This window comes from Dermacentor variabilis, chromosome 11 (assembly GCF_050947875.1).
Source record: "Dermacentor variabilis isolate Ectoservices chromosome 11, ASM5094787v1, whole genome shotgun sequence".
NCBI classification, from domain to species: domain Eukaryota; kingdom Metazoa; phylum Arthropoda; class Arachnida; order Ixodida; family Ixodidae; genus Dermacentor; species Dermacentor variabilis.
Window position 1 is genome coordinate 32,405,598 of NC_134578.1, and position 20,107 is coordinate 32,425,704.

Consider the following 20,107-nt stretch of genomic DNA (forward strand, 5'->3'; position numbering starts at 1 on the left):
ATTATCATCTAAACGCCTGCCTATTCTCAAGCCATTCGGAAGTTCTCCCAAAATGCCATTATTCTGTGCCCATGCTTGAAGCTTTAATTTGATTGCCTGCATTGCTAGCCTATATATATTAACGGTGTAATGGTCAACGATCCGTACGAGTGAATTATAGGGTTCTCCCCCTTACCTTTATAAACTAAATTCATTCTACTTTGCTGCCAACTGTCTGGTATTTGTCTGTCTTTTGAAGTATTTTCCACTGCTTTCACCAGAGCTTCCTTACTTTTTGGTCCTAGCTCATTAATCAGCCTAACGGGAACCTTGTCTAGCCCCGTGGCTGTGCGCTTTGGAAATTTTTCTTCCGCTTTCTTCCAGTTGAAATTTTTCAGCACCAGCTCCTGTTCCACTTGTGTCTCTTTCATGTTCTTTTTTTCTTCAAATACAACTACCTCATTGCCTTGGAAAGATTCGGCTGTTATTTTCGGATGTAATTTATTGCCGCTTCTCCTTCCAGTCTGTTCTCATCTTCGTCTAGGATATGTTGTTGTATTGTTGTTGACTTCCTGCCTAATAGTTATATGTGGTTCCAAAATATTCTAGGTATTATGTATTTGTGCCAACCAACGTTCACTTTCATTTTTAATTTTACTTGCACCAGTATTTGAACCATAGACTTTTTCTTCCGGCATATTTCCCATTTACTGGTTACTTCATCCTGCGGCAACTGCGCCTTCTTTGCCTGCCTGTGCTCCCGAGATGCTTTCTCTCGTTCGGTGATCGCTTCTCGTATCTCCCTGTTCCACCAGCTTTTCGCTTTCTTTCTTCCTTTCCAACGAACATGTTGTTTCTCTTTCCGTATTTCTGTCGTTATTACACATAGAAGCTCATTATATTCCCACTCTTTACTTGGCCATTTGCGAAGTTCTTCTTCGGCTCTAGTGACTGTATTTGCAATTTCTTCAGCGTTCAAATTTGGACTGGCCATTTTGAGTTCCTTGCTCTCTTTCGCAACTACATATCCCATTTTCAAAATGATTCGTTTATGGTCACTCCCTATGCTGCTATGCCCTTCCTCATCAATGGACATTTCTCTCAACTGATCACGAATTTCTTCTGTCTTCAGACTGTAATCAATGGTCGATTGCCGGTTTCCCACTGCCCACGTGATCTGCCATTCACACTTAGGCCATGTGTTCACGATAACGAGGTTATGTTGCTCACAAACGTCTAGGATTCACTTCCCGTTGTTGTCGGTATAGCCATTTTAATCCTGTATGTGGGAATTCATGTCACCTAATAGGATAATTTCAGCACCATTCCCGAAACCATTAATATCAGCGCTTATGCATTCCACTAACTCTTTATTCTTCTCTTTGCAGTTATTTCCGGTCCACAAGTACGTAACGCCCAGCCAAGTTTTTTTCCCACTCATCGCACCTGATAACCAAAGATGGTCTTGACATTTTGAATTTACTATTTTCCATTTGTCTCCCTGATGGATGAGCATTCCGACTCCCCCTCCCTTTCTTTCCGATTTAGTTCTGTTGCACGCCTTCTCAAACATAATTCTCAATAACTGGTGGCTATTCTGAGTCTCTAAGGTGCGTTTCTGTAACCGCATACACCCCTATTTGTTCTCTATGTAACTGCTCCTCATTCACTGCCCACTTTTCCTTTCTTCTGCCGCCCTGCATGTTTATGTAGCCCATTGCATGGCGAGCTCTTTTTCTTGCTTTCGTCCTTTTTCTGTTATCGACGGCGATGCTCTTCTGAGGTTCCCCTAGGGGACATCTTTCATTACTATCTACTCTGCTCAGGCGGCACGTCAGGTCGGGCCAACATTGGAAACATATTGGTACTTCTTGGCCCAATGACGGCCTAAGATTAACAGCGTGGTTCCAATATTGGCAGTGCCATTCTGATTACTGGCCCAATGATGGCCTAAGGTTAGCAGCGTGGCGCGAATATTGGCTGTGCCATTCTGATGGAGATCCAATGTTGCTCCACATTACACAGTCAGTAAACAATATTGGCACTGCCGTTCAACAAGGCGGAAATTATTGGACCGACTTTCGTACGGATTTGCCAATATGGGTTACTAGTTGGCTTTCTTTGGAGGACATTGGCCCGTAATAAGCCAATTTTCGCCTTGTCGGCTTTTAGTGCTCTACGACTTGCTGAGATTGAACAACGTGTTCTGAAAACTAGCGCACTGATCACAGGCACACTGCGCAGGAACCAGAAATATGTTCTCCCATGTCAACTCCATGCATGGTACACCGCCATTTTTGCACTTCTCCTTCACCAAAATGCGTCCCCTAAAGAGAAACGCCAGTGTACCACGTAGCAAGCAAGGGAAGTCGCATAAAATTAGCCGCTGCTTTATTGATCGTGCATAAGAACATGAGCTTTCCATAAGAAGCAACGGTATTGCGAATTTGCCTGCGCATTGTATATTTTGCGTGCACGCTCCGCGGCTTTGGTCGATCAGGATTCTGAGGAGAATCGAGAATTACAGTGCCACAGAGCTTATGGGACCGTTTTATATTGCATCGAGATGGAGCGCATATGTATTAGTGAAACTTTTGTTTGTTTGTTTAGCATGCATGGCATGTTGCGGCGACATAATCATCATGCTCCTATCCAATATATTTGTTTGTTCGTGCATGTGTTGTAAGCTCCTTGTATGAATGCCCCTGACAGAAAAAAAATTATTGCAGGTTTTGGCTTTTGCGTGTCAACAACCTCTTGTCTTTGCCTTTAGTTTGCACAGCGCATTCCAGATTTTTTTGTTTTTCGGCCTAGCTTTCCGTCCTTCAGCCCCCACTTGCCTCTCCCCCACGCACCCACGTGAGCCTGGTCAATGCTATCAGTCACGCGCTCAGACAGCCATAAGCTGCAATGTCGAATTGGGTGCTCTCGGAAGCATGGGGGAAAGCAGCAGAGTCACTATTGTCCTCCTTGTCTCCCTCCGCGGCTGCCACCCCTATCGCACTCCTATCGCACTCCCTGCACACTCCTATCGTGAAAAATGCTCGCTTGCGGTTGTCATTCCTACTGAGAAACCTACATTTTGAAATACGCAGCAATGTGGCCACGAATTTTTGTGAGTGTTAGAATTAATATAGGCGAAACAACAATTAGAAAATAAGTCGGCGCTCGTGGCCACCGTCTTCGATGTGGGATGAACTCGGATACACAGAAGCATGGACCTTACAATGGTGAGTGCATTTGTTCTGCGCATGTATTAAGTTCTATAAGGACCAATATCACCCAAGCAATATCACGCGCTATATATATTACTGAAACAGGCCTGGCTAATGTAGAGCGCCTGTAATTACATAGCTCTTTTTATTCGCAGCCTTTCAATAGTGCCCGGAGTAGAACACGTGTAAATCTCTGTGAATTCCACCCAAAAGACTATGATTTTATCAAGCCACGCGCGCGGCCTGATCGTGCTAGTGATACCGAGGAACCACGCTTCTTCTCACTGTTCTAGGTCAAGCATCATTTCCAGCCTGCAGTATTTCTTTCTTTTCGTATAATAAATGCCTCTTTTACTACTGTTTCCTGACGGAACTTCTCGGTTTCCACATTAAAAATTTCGCACGAAGGCCGCATTGTGTCTAGACAGTCTGAAACTAGGCTTCTTGTGCTGTAGCAGGTTTTGCTTCAATTTTTTAATTATGAAGTGCTACGCTGACTAGGTGTGGGCTGTAAATAAGGCGGACGGATCCTGCGCATTTTATGTCTGTTCTAAATATTACGTTACACCTTCTACAAGATATGCCATATATGTCGAAATATTAAGAAGTGTTACCTGACAAATCTCTTGCAAGAAAGTTTCTTGATTCACCCCTTCGAACTCTTTGCTCAGACTTATAATATTGTTGCAGTATGGCGATTTTTCGAATGAAAACGCTGCCACATACATTTGCCATACCAACTTCTCTGATAATGTTTCTTTTTATTTTACAGTGTAAGCATTTCCTCCAACTAATGGTGAAGTCGCTATGGGATATGGTAGCAATTTCGACGACACCACCGCGTTATCGTGGTCCTCGGGGGCCTGATCAGCCCGCCGTCATCCAAGTACAGACCAACCTGCCTACCGACGACAGCTCCCTGCCCTGAAACCCTTGGCCAGCCCACCGTCCTCGGCACCTTGCCCAATTCCTATCCTGAGGGCAGTGCCTGTAAATAAAGTGTTTGAAGATAACCGAGCGCCACCCATCTAGGTCCACGGAAAATGCCTGTTTGTGAAAATTTATTCGCAAATAAACTGTCATAAACGTCAATTTCAGTATTCTTTTATTATTATTTGCAACCATATATGACTTCTGCTCCTTGACATCTCTTTGTCGCGCTTTCCTAGTTACTATTGAGGAAGACGGTATGGGGGGGACAATTGCTACAAAAATGCCGCTAGCAAAACGTTTGCGGTAAGAATGACTGCGTGCTCTAAAGCCAGCGTATCTAAAATATTCGCCATGCAAAGGGCATTGGCTCAAAGCTGGCATTAATAATGGCAACGATATGGCTCAACACTGGTCCTACGCTGGCAGCACGATGGCTGCTGCATTGGCATAACATTGGTCTAATCTTGGCTTTAACGCTGGTCCTACGATGGCTGCTGCATTGGCATAACATTGGGCCAATCTTGGCTTTAACGCTGCTCCTACGCTGGCAGCACAATGGCTGCTGCTTTGGCATAACATTGGTCCAATCTTGGCTTTAACGCTGGGCCAGCATTGGATTGGGTTGCACTTTGCCTATATGCCAACATTGGTCCAACATTGGTACCAATTTCTGCCAGCATTGGGCCATGGTTGGACCATTGCTGGTGTGCTGCCTGGGTGGCCTCTTGAGCGCCCGCGCGCCCCCTAAAAAGCATCAACGCGACCACCAAGTCGCCAGCCCACTTGTCGTGCCAGCCTGTAATTGAAATGGATCCCGTCTCGCTTAAAACCACCACAACTTCTCACTTCCCTGTTTACTTCGACAACCTCGAAGCCTTTCTCTCGGCTCGTTTTCTATATTGCCACATTATCAGCCACTACGGCTCTTTGTACGTGACTGTCACGTACAGGCACCTGCGGCACCGTGCACACCACGATCTGCACCTGAGCGGATAGCTCGCGCGAGTCGTCCACCCCCTTCGCCAAGCGCTGGCCTAGTTCAGTACCTTTCCTGGTTAGGACGTCATTTAGCCCACCTGCTACTATGACAAGATTGAGTACGTTGGCATTTTCCGCGAGCTTTTCTGTTGCTCGCTCCATGACAGAACCCAGTGTCCTCCCTAGAAATGTCCCTACCACCACTCTTTTGTCGCCTTTCACCCTCTCCACGATTGCTTTTGAGCACCCAGCCAGGTTTGAGTAGCCCACGATAATCACCCTTTCGCTCTCTCCTACCACGCCCTGCTTCCCTTTGTCCTTTTCCGCATTATTCGGACTCGACAAGGGGCATTGTCCCCTGGGCTCCTGCTTTTTCCGCGTGGCGGCCTCAAGGTAGGTGCCGCTCTTTCCAGCTAACCCTTCATCACGCTGCATGCATTCCACGTACTTCACTGACACTCCCTCGCATGTCGCTTCGGGGGTCTGCATTCCATTGTCACGCACCTTCTCGTTAACAATGGCGGCCCTGTTCAGCTCTTCCTCGGCTCCATACAGTCTCTTTTCGACTACCTTCCATGCATCACATTCCCTGTTTAGCTAATTTTTGAGCTTTTGCACCTGTTTCAGAAGGTCTTCCTGGAAAGCCTCAATTTTCTGCAGCCTAGTATCGACACCACATAGTGTGCCGGTTGATTCGATGCCCTCTCCATTCTCATCCGTTTCCTCATTAGCTGTTGAAAGTCTCGAACGAGCACCATACATTGTGTACCCGTGGATGGGGGACCGACGACACAAGAGAAAGAGGGAGCCGGCGAACGGACGAGAGGCGCCCCACTGCAGCACGTGCCGGCCGGCGCATCTACAAACAACCTGTTCCGTACCGCCGGCTTTTCGGCGAACCACCTACTCAGTGTGAGGCGCGGGCGCCCCCGACAAGGACGAAGGCCTCGGTGCGGCCAAAAGAGAACGTGGACTTTGTGTAGCTTCTACCTTTCCCTTCTCCTTTCTTCGATCTATCTTTTGTAAATAAACCAGTCTCGAAACGTATCCCAACGAGTGAAATTCCTTCCTTCGAGGCTCCTGCGTGCACGGCCGACGCCGTCCACCTTAGTTAACACGCTGCAAAATTTAGCGGAGTCGTCCAAGAGCGACAGCAATTAGAGTTAGCGCAAAGGCGCGAGCATTCATTTACATTTTTGGTGCAGAAACCCGGGAGTGCTACATCTGGAGTAACTTCGCCTGCACATCATGGAGCGACTACAAAGGAAGCAAGCGGCCCTGCGACCAGCCATCGACACTACTATCGCAGCGGCCAGCACCTTACTTCAAGCGACAGAAGCAGCAACGGGTGAGCTTGAAGAACATTTGGACATCCTTCTTGAGCAAGCTGAAGAGCTTAAAGCAGTCAACGACGCTATAGAAAAGAAAGTGGACCTACAGGAGCTCGACACTGTATTAACAGAGTGCGCTGCGTACAGCTTGAGAATTTGCACCTTGAAAACAAGAATAAAAAGGGCACTGAGAGGTGGAGCCGCGAGCGAAACGAGGTCAAGTACACCATCAGAAAAAGGAAATAACTCTGACCACGTCGCACAGTCAGGTTCCGTCCAGCATGCAGTTACGACGACTCTTCAGCTACCGTCGACAACGACAAGACTTCCGAAGCTAGAGATCGCCAAATTCGACGGAAACCTGCGCTCATGGCACAGATTCTGGAATCAGTTCGAGCCTACCATCCACAAAAATCCAGCTCTACATCAAATTGACAAGTTTCAGTACTTGACGAGCTATCTCAGCGGCAAAGCAGCAGCCGCTATCGACGGGCTACCACTCAGTGACAAAAATTATGAAATTGCAGTGAAGACATTGGTCGAAAGATTCGGAAAGGACGACGTTATAATTGAAGAACATATGTCGAGGTTGCTCAACATCCGACCTGTCCATAACATCCTCGACACCGAGAGGCTGCGGACCGTTTATGATGAGGTACAGACGGGGGTTCGGAGTCTCGAGGCATTGGGTGTGGCGTCGAGCACCTATGGAATGCTTTTATTAACAGTCCTACGGAAGAACATCCCGAATCAGCTTTGCCTCGGTTACTGCAGAAAAAAGACAACATCCGCAGTCGCGCCAGGAGATAATCTTCAAAATTTCCTCAGTTTCCTCAAGACCGAAGTAGAAAGTCGAGAGAGGGCCGAATGTGAAACCCGTCAACAGCTGAGCACCGACAGGCTGAGTCGCCCGATCCGCAAGGATATTCTTGAAAAGAAGTCGTCCGCGTCGGTTTTAACTGCCGTCATGAAAGCTGAAACACTGTGCAAATTTTGCGAAGCGAGCAGCCACTTAACCGCCGACTGTGATGTTGATTTGACTGTGGATCAGAAGAGGACAATTGTGCAGCGGGAAAGACTTTGCTTTAGGTGCGCCAAGGCAGGTCATCGAGCATACGAATGCCGCACCTCAAGATGGCTTAAATGTAAGAGATGTTCCGGCCGGCACGTTGCAGCCCTGTGTAACCTGAATCGACCACCAGCAACAGGAAAGTAGGATGAGAAGACTGTACTCACTGCTGAGACAATCGTACAGTCTTCGCTGCAAGTCGAAGGCACCAAGAAGAGAACCCGTGTCCTTCTGCAGACGGCTCAAGCGTGAATTCAGGGTAGGGAGAAGCGAGCGATGGTCAGGCTGATGATAGACGGCGGAAGTCAGCGCACCTTTGTCAAGAAAGAGGTTTCACAGAAGATGGAACTACGTGTGATGGGAGAAGAGACCCTGAAAATAATGACATTTGGAAACGACAAGCCGTCTTCAGGAATGAAGTGCCGCCGAGTGGAGTTATGGCTGTGCAGTCGACACAGCAGAAAAAAGATCCGCGTTGAAGCGCTTGAGATCCCACAAATCTGCTGCGACATCGTGCCAGCACCTGAAGCTTCCACCGCCAACTACCTCGAAGAGCAAGCCCTCGAACTCGCTGACAGTACGCAGGATGGAGCAGAGATGCTTGGCTCCGATTACTACTGGGAGGTCACAACCGGTGGTGTCAGGCGCCTGGACAGCGGTCTCGTAGCCGTGGAGACCATTTTTGGCTGGACCCTGCAGGGGACAACGCACACCACAGAATCAACAGCAACGTACGTGTCCACTGTGGGAGTGTTGCGCGTGGCTGTCATCGGCGAGGAAGACCAAGACGACACTGCTGCTCAACTTAAATCGTTTTGGCAGCTCGAGCACATTGGCATTGTCGACGAAGGAGAGGCCGACGTGGAAGACAACCAAGTTTTGCGGAAATTCCGGGAGAACGTCTCCAGCAACAACTGCCGATATCAAGTTTCCCTTCCCTGGAAAGAGAATGCTGGCGATTTGGCAGACAACAAAGCCACGGCTTTCAGTAGGCTCAGGTCGTTGACGACAAAATTGATGGGCAACAATGACCTTATGCGCGATTATGACCAGGCAATCAGGAACTACCTGCAAGCTGGACACGCCGAGGAAGCGAACGAACTGGGTGAGTCCCCACTGGGGCCCATATACTACATGCCGCACCGAGGTGTTGTCCGGCCTGGTAGCGAAACAACTAAGTTGAGAGTCGTATTCGATGCCTCCTCCAAAGCGGCGGGAAAGCTGTTACTGAACGACGTCCTCTTCGCAGGACCTAATCTAAATTCAAACCTAGCGGACATCCTGATTCGATTCCGAGTGCATAATGTGGCCATAATGTCCGATATAGAAAAGGCTTTCCTTCAAATCGAGCTTGCAGAGAGTGAGCGCGACGCTGTCCGCTTTCTGTGGTATCAAAGTACACCAGGGCAGAGTGACGCGCTCCCTCCAATCAAAGAGTACCGCATGAGAAGGGTGCCATTCGGCGTTACATGTAGCCCGTTCCTCCTCGCAGCTACCTTAAGCCATCATCTCAAAACGGTACAGGAGAAATTTCCTCGCACCGCTAAGATCCTGAGTGACAACCTGTATGTAGACGACTTGGTTACTGGTGCCGACAGTGTAGAAGAGGCAGAGCGCGTAATCAGGGAATCACAGTCCATACTCAAGGCTGCAGGTATGAACCTCAGGAAATGGCGATCAAACTACCCAGAACTGATTGCATCGTTTGCCGAGACTGAAAGCGCCCAAAAAACTCTACCGGAGCTAGGCCCCACAAAGATTCTCGGTGTAGAGTGGAGGCCTGACACAGACGAATTCGTTTTTGAGATGACCGCCCTGATTGGATTTTTGGCAAGTCGGCAGGACACGAAGCGATTCGTATTGCAAGCCTCGAAGCGCATTTTTCACCCATTTGGCTTTCTCTCGGCCATTACCATCACGGCGAAGATCATGTTCCAGAGCCTCTGGGAGAGGGGTACAGCGTGGGACGAAAGGCTTCCTTCAGATTTACAGGAGACATGGGATAAATGGTGCCAACAACTTCCTCAACTTCGGCAGATACCAGTCCCAAGAATATTGGCTCGTAACCTAAGACATGCCCGAACGAAATCTGAGCTTCACTTATTTTGTGACGCTAGCCCGAAAGCATACGGTGCAGTGGCCTACATAAAAGCGCAAAATGAAGAGGGTGAAATCACCATAGCACTATTAATGGCAAAGGCCAGAGTCGCTCCACTGAAGCGACTGTCACTGCCGCGGCTAGAGCTGATGGGAGCGCTGATTGGTGCACGGCTCGCAGGCTACCTGACAAAACAACTGAACGTAGACGGCATTTCCGTGCACTGTTGGACAGACTCCACTGTCGCACTCAGTTGGATCAGGAGTTCTGCGCAAGGTGGAAACCCTTCGTTTCCAATCGAGTGCATGAAATTCAAACGCTAACAGACCCAACTGTGTGGCAACATTGTCCCGGCAAAGCGAACCCAGCGGACTTGCTTACCCGTGGCAACTTGCCTGCGGAGCTGGTCGGACGCAAGGACTGGTGGACAGGCCCAGAGTGGCTTAAAAGGGAAGAGCGAGTCATTACGGTGCCAGATATGCGGGAGGGCGAGCTTTGCATGGCAGAAGAGCGAGCGGTCCATATTCTTCACACCATCACAGAGAGCACACCGGGACCACTAATTAACCTGGAAGACTGTAGCTCACTAACGAGAGTGCTCCGCGTAACAGCATGGGTCAGGCGTTTCATTCTAAACTGCCGATGCCCGTCGAAACTTACGGGCGAGGTGACGGCTGAAGAGGTAGCCGACGCGGAAAAGCTTTGGCAAAGAACCTGACAATGAGACATGTTCGGGAACGATGTTTGCGCGCTGCGTGCCGCCAGACCGCTCAACCGGGCATTGTCGGTGATAGCGTTGAACCCATTCTTGGACGCTGACGGTATATGAGAGTTGGCGGGCGGCTTCAGTACAGCACAGAAGAAGAAAGCGCTAGGCATCCCGTAATATTATCACCGTCTCATCCGTTCACACGCTTGCTCATTTCTTCGGAGCATGGACGCCTACTGCACGCCGGAGTACTGGACACGTTATCCCAACTTCGAGAACGCTACTGCATTATTTGAGGAAGACAGGCCATCAAATCGGTCATTCGACGCTGTCTTCCGTGCCAGAGGCAGAGTTGCCGAGCTGCACAAGAGCCCACTGCCCCGCTTCCCCCCTACAGAGTGACCCAGGCTGAGCCATTTGAGACGACGGGTATCGACTTTGCGGGGCCCATATTCTACAATGATAGCGGGTCCGAACACAAAGCTTATGTTGCTTTGTTTACTTGTGCGACAACACGAGCCGTTCACCTGGAGCTTGTTAGAGACCTCTCGGCGAAGTCATTTCTGATGGCGTTTAAGAGATTTGTGTCAAGGGGGGGGAATCTGCAAGACGGTTCTGTCCGACAACGCATTAACATTTAAACGGGCATCTAAAGATCTGAACCAGATGTTCCACGCCATAAAGGGAAGCGAGGTCCAGTCCTTTCTTAGTGCACAAAATATCAGTTGGAAATTTATTGTTGAGAGAGCGGCATGGTGGAGTGGCTTTTGGGAGAGAATGGTGAGAACCGTGAAGGCCACCCTTCGCTGAGTGCTCGGAAGGAGCTGCCTTGACCATGACAGCCTCTCCACGGTTCTAACTCAAGTCGAGGCGGCCGTAAATTCTCGTCCGTTGACTTTCGTCTCTTCGGACGCGGAGGAGCTTATGCCCTTGACTCCAGAACAACTCCTAGTCGGTCGCAGGCTAACGAGCTTGCCTCCCTTCCGAGAGACCACCGAAGTCAAATCGTCAGCACAGACACTAACATGCCTATGGAGGAGACGCGCCGGGATTGTTGACTCATTCTGGAAACGGTGGAGACGCGAATACCTACTGCAGCTTCGCTCAGCGCATGTTACAAAGCCAGGCAGAGGAAGAGGCATCGGTGAGGGAGACATAGTTTTCCTCGGGGATGATCGGGCTCCACGCCAGATGTGGAAAATGTGTCGTGTTTTGGAGACTTTTCCAGGAAGAGATGGCCGAATACGCGCTTGCAAGATCCTTCTCCCGAACCAACGCGAACTGTGACGACCCGTACAAGCCTTGTACCCACTCGAGTTCAGTGAGGTGCCAGCCTGTGCTAACAATGGTGGCCGGGAATGAGCCGGCGCTCATTGCGGGGGAGGTTGTTGAAAGTCGCAAACGAGCACCATACATTGTGCACCCGTGGATGGGGGACCGACGACACAAGAGAAAGAGGGAGCCGGCGAACGGACGAGGGGCGCCCTACTGCAGCTCGTGCCAGCCGGTGCATCTACAAACAACCTGATCCGTACCGCCGGCTTTTCGGCGAACCGCCTACTCAGTGTGAGGCGCGGGCGCCCCCGACAAGGACGAAGGCCTCGGTGCGGCCAAAAGAGAACGTGGACTTTGTGTAACTTCTCCCTTCTCCTTTCTTCGATCTATCTTTTGTAAATAAACTAGTCTCGAAACGGATCCCAACGAGTGAAGTTCCTTCCTTCGAGGCTCCTGCGTGCACGGCCGACGCCGTCCACCTTAGTTAACACGCAGCAAAATTTAGCGGAGTCGTCCAAGAGTGACAGCAATTATAGTTAGCGCAAGGGCGCGAGCATTCATTTACATATGCATTGAGGGACCCCCCGCGCACTGCTTGCTTTCCCGTCTTTCTCGCCATGTATTGCACGGGCTTTTGCAAATACTACAATACTATAGTAATGCTACTACTTATGCAAATACTATAATACTATATCAATGCAGAGCGCGTGCCTTTTAGCAAAAACCGATACACACAGGATTCACATCTTCAAAATGTCGCAAGGCAACTCTCACCAGTGTTTCAAAAGCAATCAATGCCGCTGAGAAAGAAGTTATGACACGCTCTCGCACGCGCTCAACTACGCGGCCATGCTCTCACTTTCCTACCAAAACACGCACAGTATTACCACTAATAGCTATTTGTCTTGCCACTTCCAAGTTACCATTTAAAGACTACAAACACTCAACGTCACACCCGGTGGCACGTGTTGGAGCACATGGCATGGAAGGACGCCATAATCATGCATCCTGCAAAACCAAATGTACAAGAAGCACATCCGCGCATCCGAAATACGAGAGCCAAAAAAAGAAAGAAAGAGAAAACCACCCAATTATTATTTAAAGGCAAAAAATCAGCAAATAAAAAAAAGCAAGCTCAAAGCATGCACAAAAATTTATGATTTCGCCGCCACCACGGAGCCCCGAAAAGCACGTGACTTCGCCACAAAATCCTCCTCAAAAAACATTCAGTGCCATCTAACGCCGCCGCTGCGAAGCTTGTGCATGGACTTCAATATACATGGCGCGCCCACGGGTGTGAACGATGAGAAACGGACCGTGTGGAAACCACGCTCCTCTTACGCGCTTCTTTTTTTTTTGAACAAGCTGCGCCATCTAGTGGTATTGCCAAAAACTCCGCGCTTACCCTCCGAGACGAGAAGCGTGGCGCGCCGGTGCCTGCGAATGCTGAAAATTGTTACCTCAGTTGCCGCACAATCATTGGCGCGTTTTCAGTGACCCAAGTTGACTGGAGATTCGCTCAGGAGCAGCACAGAACCAGTGCTGTCATGGCGCAGGCTGTGCTGTCACTTTTTCGCCACACTTCGCCCTTGCACAAACAGACAACACATACACAAACCAACCGACAAACAAAAAAACAAACAAAGAAGGAGTTCACAACCACAAATGCTTCACTGCAATGAATTATTATTTAAAAGTAGGGGTGGTGCGATTATTCAAAATTCTGAATACGAATAGTCTTTGTTATTTGATTGGAATTCGATTCGAGAATTGTACATTTGATGTTCGAATACCGTAATGGACAACAATTGTTACAGCCTAGGGGGAGAAAAATCAAAGCAAATTGAGGTACTTGCAAATTATTCTGCTGCACCAGAGCCGCGATTGTTGGGCAGATCTTTTAGCGATCAGGTGTAGATCAGATCTGCACATTAGTTTTCAGTCATCAAATAACATGCCTTGTCTTAGGCTGTCTATGAATGGCTGTCTTGAAAAAGGCAAAACAAACGTTTGACCATTCCCGTAAAATTTTAATTCTTTCAAACAATATCCATCACTTTACTTTTGCGCCTAGTTCTTTAAACGAGCGCTACGCTCTGCTACATGCATCTGGTGATGCACTGCTTCTTTATTTTATTGCTTCCGAGCCATCATAGACCACTACCGCCATTTCTTTGTTTATTTGATTTACAAGTTTCTCAGCTGAAATCGCTTTATTTTGTTAACGGCATTAGTGGTATCGAATAACTTAAATTAGTATTTTTATATTATTATATCACATATATTATTATATTATATACATGAAAATCTTGCCGGCTTGTACACTCATAGCAGGCAACCACAAAAGCACGAATGTCCATATACTCCTTCGAGTAACTTAAACAAATTCTCTTTTTACGTAATTTCTTTTTGGTTGAGTTTAGTGTGCTGTTCTTCAGTGATCGCATTCACTGAGCTCCAACCTGTTGCTGGGAAAAGTCATTTCATTACAAGGATGGTACTTGTACATGCTGCCATCTAGCGGAAACGGCGAGACATAGTTCCCCGTGACTGTGCGTGGTCGGTGAACTGGCAGCGCGTGCTCTTGTTGATATAGGACACCTCTGAGAGACAATTAAGCGTGTGCGTATGTGACTCCTCGTCTGGCCGTCTCACTCTTCCTTCCTGGCTACGACATGGTGTCAGAAGAACAGGTTCTACCAGCGGACATCGTCTCGTAGTCCTCTTCCGTGCGAAGGCCGATGCCAGCGACGAAACACCGGTGAGCTGCTCCCTATACGCACATCTCGGTACTCAAGTAACACGACCCCTTAACGTTCGAGGCCATGGCGTCATTCGTAATTCAACCTCCGGACGCGTTCAACTTTTCGTCGCCGAAAGAGTGGCCAAAGAGGGAACAAAGATTTTAACGTTTCCGAACCTTCTCAGGGTTATGCGTTCAGTTCGAGAAGCATCAAGTCGACCATCATCCATCAGTCTACCTCATCCATCAGTCTACCTCAGACCATCAGTCTACATCAATTGGCGAGCGAGCCGAGGAAATCTACGCCACTTTTGCTGACTCTGAAGAGAACTCCAAGAAAGTTGACGCAGTCGTTAAGCAGTTCAACAAATATTTTATCCCGTGACGCAACGTAATCATTGAACGAGCCAGATTCAACACCACAGTGCAACAAGACGGTGAGTCGGCTGAAAAGTTCGTTACTGCGCTTCACACACTTTCGGAAGACGGTGAGTTCGGCACTCTTCGGGAAGAGTTCGTGCGCGACCGCCTCGTAGTTGATGATGATGATGATGATGATGATGATGTTTGAGGTTTAATGGCGCAAGGGCCAGGTATGGCCAAAGAGCGCCATGCTAGTGGTAATGAATATGTCGTGGTGTGATGGGCTCTGTGAATTTAATGCGACCTGGCTGTAAAGGGGCCTAAAAGAGTGTGTAAATTGTATAAAAATTACAGGTAATGAAATTATGGCAATGATTAATGACATGTACTATGATCACTGAAATGCATTAAAAAGAATGCTGCATTATATAAAATATGCTAGATGCTAAATTTGTCTAACAGCACTACAGCCTCGCCAGAGCCCTTGAAACGCAAGGGCCGAGAGGCATGTGCTATACGAAATAGCTTTCACAGCGGCATCCTCTGGAGAGAAGGGACGCTATGAACGTATAGGGCTAATTACATGTAACACAACATCTTTCAGGAAGTCTAGAACTGAGTTAGTGTCAAAGAGCGGTTCTGGGCCGAGTAACATTACAGGATGAATGGGAATGTGCTGCCGGTATGCTAACGGAAAATGTTTTTTTCTGTCAGATTCGGCTTTCCGACACTCCAGGAGGACATGGAGGACGGTCAGCCTCTCCCCGCATCTCCCACAGGTTGGGGGCTCATTTCCAGTGAGTAAAAAATTGTGGGTGCCAAATGTGTGTCCTATTCTTCGACGGCACAATAGGACATCTGTTCGGCGTGATTTTGTTGCAGAAGGCCAGAACCCTAATTTTGGCTTTATTATGTGCAATTTATTATTTGTTTCCATGTCCCACAAGCGTTGCCAGTAGTCTCGCAGTTTTTTGCGCAAATAGGGCCTCAGATCTGTGACAGGGACTGCTGCGGTAGGATTTACAGAATACGATGCAATTGATGGGGCCATCTGGTCCGCCAGAACATTGCCTTCGATGCCCCTATGACCCGGCGCCCAGCATATGATGACATGCTGGTTACATATATACGTTTTACATAGGACGGAATAGAGCTCATTAATTACCGGATTTTGTGGTTACAGAATGACATCAAGGCCTTGACAACACTTAGGGAGTCCGTAGATATAACTGATTTCTCGAGTTTTGATTTCTTTATATACTTTACAGCCGACAACAGTGCGTAGGCCGCAGCCGTAAAGATGCTTGTTTCCGGATGCAGTACATCGGATTCCGAGAAGGATGGGCCAACGGCTGCATAGGACACCCCCTCGCGTGACTTTGATGCGTCTGTGTAGAACTCCGTGCAGGAGTGTTTGTATTGGAGTTCCCAGAAATGCATTTGTATTTCAATCTCTGGAGCGTGTTTTGTAACTTGCATGAAAGATATATCGCATTGTATCATATGCCACTCCCAAGGAAGTAGCAGCTTAGCTGGAGGCATTAGGCGATGTTTGAGGATTGGGACATCCATATCAACACTAAGCTCCCTCACACGCATCGAGAAAGGTTGTCTTACGAAGGGACGATTCCGAAAGAGTGTAGAATTTGTCATATCATTAGCGGTATTAAAACACGGATTTTGGGGATTGGAGTGCACTTTCAGAAAATATGTTTGGCTGATGTATGTTCTCTGCAGATGAAGTGACGACTCATTTGATTCTACGTATAAACTTTCAATGGGACTTGTTCTGAAAGCGCCCGTGGCTAAGGGGATTCCTAGATGGTGGACCGGATCTAGCATCTTTAGCGCACTCGGGGCGGCAGAATGATAGATCACGGCACCATAATCTAGTCGTGACCGAATCAGGCTCTTATAGAGATTCATTAAGCACCTCCTGTCACTACCCCACGTAGTCTGCGATAGAAGTTTAAGTTCATTGTTTTCAGACATTTTTCTTTAAGATGTTTAATGTGTGGGATGAAAGTGAGTCTATTGTCAAGTATAACACCTAGAAATTTGTGATCTTTGTTTACAGGTATCTGTTGTTCACACAGTTCTAGGGAAGGATCCGGAACCAGGCCTCTCTTTCTTGTAAACAGAACACAAGAACTGTTGTGAGGATTGATTTTAAAGCCATTTTTCTCTGCCCACTGTGACATCTTGTTCAAACCATGCTGTACCTGTCTCTCGAGGACTGTGAGGTTGCAGGATTTGAAACCTATTTGTATATCGTCTACGTAGACGGAATAGAAAATAGCTGGTGGTAAAGATGCACGAAGCGTGTTCATCTTTACGACAAAGGACATGCAGCTGAGTACCCCAGTACTCCAGTACCCCAGCTGGGGTACCCCAGTTTCCTGTATAAATGTACGCGACAATGCAGGACCTATTTTCACTGGAAATGTACGGTTCTCTAGGTAGCTCTCTATAGTATTTAGCATATTGCCGCGGATACCTAGCGCGGAAAGATCGCGCAGGATTCCGTACCGCCAGGTTGTGTCGTACGCTTTTTCCATATCCAGAAATACAGATAAGAAAGATTGCTTGTGCAGGAAGGCATCGCGAATGCTCGCTTCGATGCGCACAAGATGGTCAGTTGTAGATCGCCCTTCCCGAAAACCACATTAAAATGGGTCAAGCATTTTACTGGACTCTAGGAGATGCACGAGACGGCGATTGATCATTTTTTCAACTACCTTACAAAGGCAACTTGTCAGGGCTATCGGGCGGTAACTTGCCACTGAGGAAGGATCTTTGCCTTGTTTCAAAACCGGGATCACAATGGCTTCTTTCCATGCAGTCGGGAGGTATCCCGCAGCCCAAATGGTGTTGAAAATTGTGACTAGTGTAACTTGGGTGTCTTTATGTAAGTTTTTGATCATTTCATACATGATTCTGTCAGATCCCGGTGCAGAGCTCTTGCATGCGCTCAAGGCAGCTCTCAAGTCGGCAATGCTACAAGGACAGTTGTATGGTTTATTCTGTTGACATTTTCTCATGAGTGGCTTACATTCTTCTATTTGTTTATATTTCAGAAAGGATTGCGAGTAAAGGTTGGCACTTGACACGCTCTCAAAGTGCTCCCCAAGTGAGTCCAAGCGCGTAGCAACCCCCACGCCCTGTTCTGTTTTTTACGAGCGACCCTACAATCGTCGTTCCACCACGGGACACGCCGTTTGCAGGCCAAGCCTTTTACTTCTGATATGCATTTACATGCGACATCTAATATGAAGGCTGTAAAGAACTCGACTGCAGCATCAATTCCTAACGAAGACAGGTCAGCCCATGAGATACTAGTGAGAGATCGAAATTTCTCCCAATCAGCTGTCTCAATCTTCCACCTAGGAACGTGTGGTGGATATTCGTTGTCTTTAGGTGATCTTAGCAGTATAGGGAAGTGGTCGCTGCCGTAAGGGTTGTCGGTAACTTCCCATTCAAGTTCAGGCAGTACAGACGGGGAGACTATGCTAAGATCTATGGAAGAATAGGTTCTGTTTGCAAGAGATATGTGTGTTGCAGATATGTGTGTTGCTGCTTATTCAACAGACACGCACCCGAAGAAAAAAGGAACTGTTCGAGAAGACGTCCTCGCGCATCTATACGAGGGTCGCCCCACTGGGAGTTATGTGCATTGAAGTCGCCAAGAGCAACATAGGGTTCTGGCAATTCATCTATAAAGGTCTGAAATTCATGTTTGCTTAGTTTATAATGTGGGGGAATATAACGCGAGCAAATAGTGATAAGTTTGTTTAGCAGAATAACTTGAACCGCCACTGCCTCAAGGGCCATTCGTAGCTGTACACGTTGACAGGCTATGCTTTTTTGAATTATAATTGCAACACCGCCCGATGATGCGACAGCATCATCGCGATCTTTGCAAAAAGTAACATACTGTCGAAGAAAGTTTGTGTATTTTGATTTCAAGTGTGTTTCCTGTAAACACAGAAGTTCTGGATTGTGTTTATGGATGAGTTCTTGAACATCATCAAGGTTCTCAAGTAGACCTCTGACATTCCATTGAATGGTTTGTGTATCCATATTTTAAGTTAAATTGGTGCTGTGTTTACGGAAACGGAAGGGATGTCTTAGATTACAGAGCCCTTTGGAGGCCCTGTAACCGGGGTTTTGCTCTGTTTGAAGCGTTCGAGGGAACCTCGCCGCTCCTTAGGCGCCTGGTACGCCTTGAGGATAGGTGTAGTGTCCATTGCCTCTTGTGAGGCGCCGGACACGTGCTCTTGCGAGCGAGAAGTTTCCCGAGAGGGTTGCGCCTTGGAGGGCAAGACCCCTGCGCCCACCATCCCGGAGGTCGATGCGGCTCCTTGAGGGATTTGGCTGCGCCGGCTGTTGCCAGCGCTGTAAGGGGCCGGGGAGCTTGGGGCAGCCTCACCTGCGCCCACCTTCGGGGTCGACGGTCCCTTCTCCTCGGTTGACGGAGCAGCGCTAGCTGCAACCGCCGCGGGCGCAGATGGCGTAACTGCCGACTCACTGCTTGTGGGTCGGCCAGCCGCCGGAGGCCGTTGTGACACTGCCTCCTGACGCGCCACATCGGCAAAGGTTTTCTTTGGCAGGTATGCTACCCGCCTTCGTGCCTCTTTGAGCGATACATTCTCTTTTACTTTTATAGTTACTATTTCTTTTTCCTTCTTCCAGGAGGGGCACGACCGCGAGTACGCGGCGTGATCCCCGTCACACTTTACACAGTGGAGAGAGTTATTACATGCTTCAGTGGCGTGTTCAAGGGCAGTACATTTCGCACATGTTTGGTGGCCTCGGCAGCTCTGCGAGCTGTGGCCGAAACGCTGGCATTTGAAACATCTCAAGGGATTTGGCACGTACGGTCTTACACGAAGCTTGATGTACCCGGCCTCGATTGACTCGGGCAGGACACTTGAATTGAAGGTGAGTATTATGTGTTTGGTCGCAATTTCTTTACCGTCTCGCCTCATCTTGATTCTTTTGACATTTATGACATTTTGTTCACTGAAGCCCTCCAACAGTTCAGCCTCAGTGAGCTCCAGCAAATCATCGTCGGAGACAACGCCGCGGGAGGTATTCATCGTGCGGTGCGGGGTTACTACTACTTGGGTCTCCCCAAATGATACTAGTTTAGGCAGTTTCTCAAATTGTTTCAGGTCGCGGAGCTCCAAGAGGAGGTCACCGCTAGCCATCCTCGACACCTTATATCCTGGGCCAACAACATCGGTAAGAGACTTAGACACAAGGAACGGGGAGATTGTTCGTACTTGTTTTGCTGGTTTTTCTGCGTGGATGACGTGAAAACGGGGAAAATTGTGGACTTGGCGTCCGAAAAATTGGAAGACCTCTTCGGTGCGCCCTCGCTTCTCAGGGCGATCAGGGATTTTAGGAAAAGC

General features: G+C 48.2%; 1 protein-coding gene across 1 annotated transcript; it reads left to right on the top strand.

Annotated features, from left to right (window-relative positions):
* Positions 1-7,781: 7,781 nt before the first annotated feature.
* LOC142563199 (uncharacterized) lies at positions 7,782-9,571 on the top strand. The gene is made up of 2 exons (XM_075673750.1): positions 7,782-9,459; positions 9,543-9,571. The coding sequence occupies exons 1-2, from the start codon at positions 7,782-7,784 to the stop codon at positions 9,569-9,571; spliced, it is 1,707 nt and encodes a 568-aa protein (XP_075529865.1).
* Positions 9,572-20,107: the final 10,536 nt, after the last annotated feature.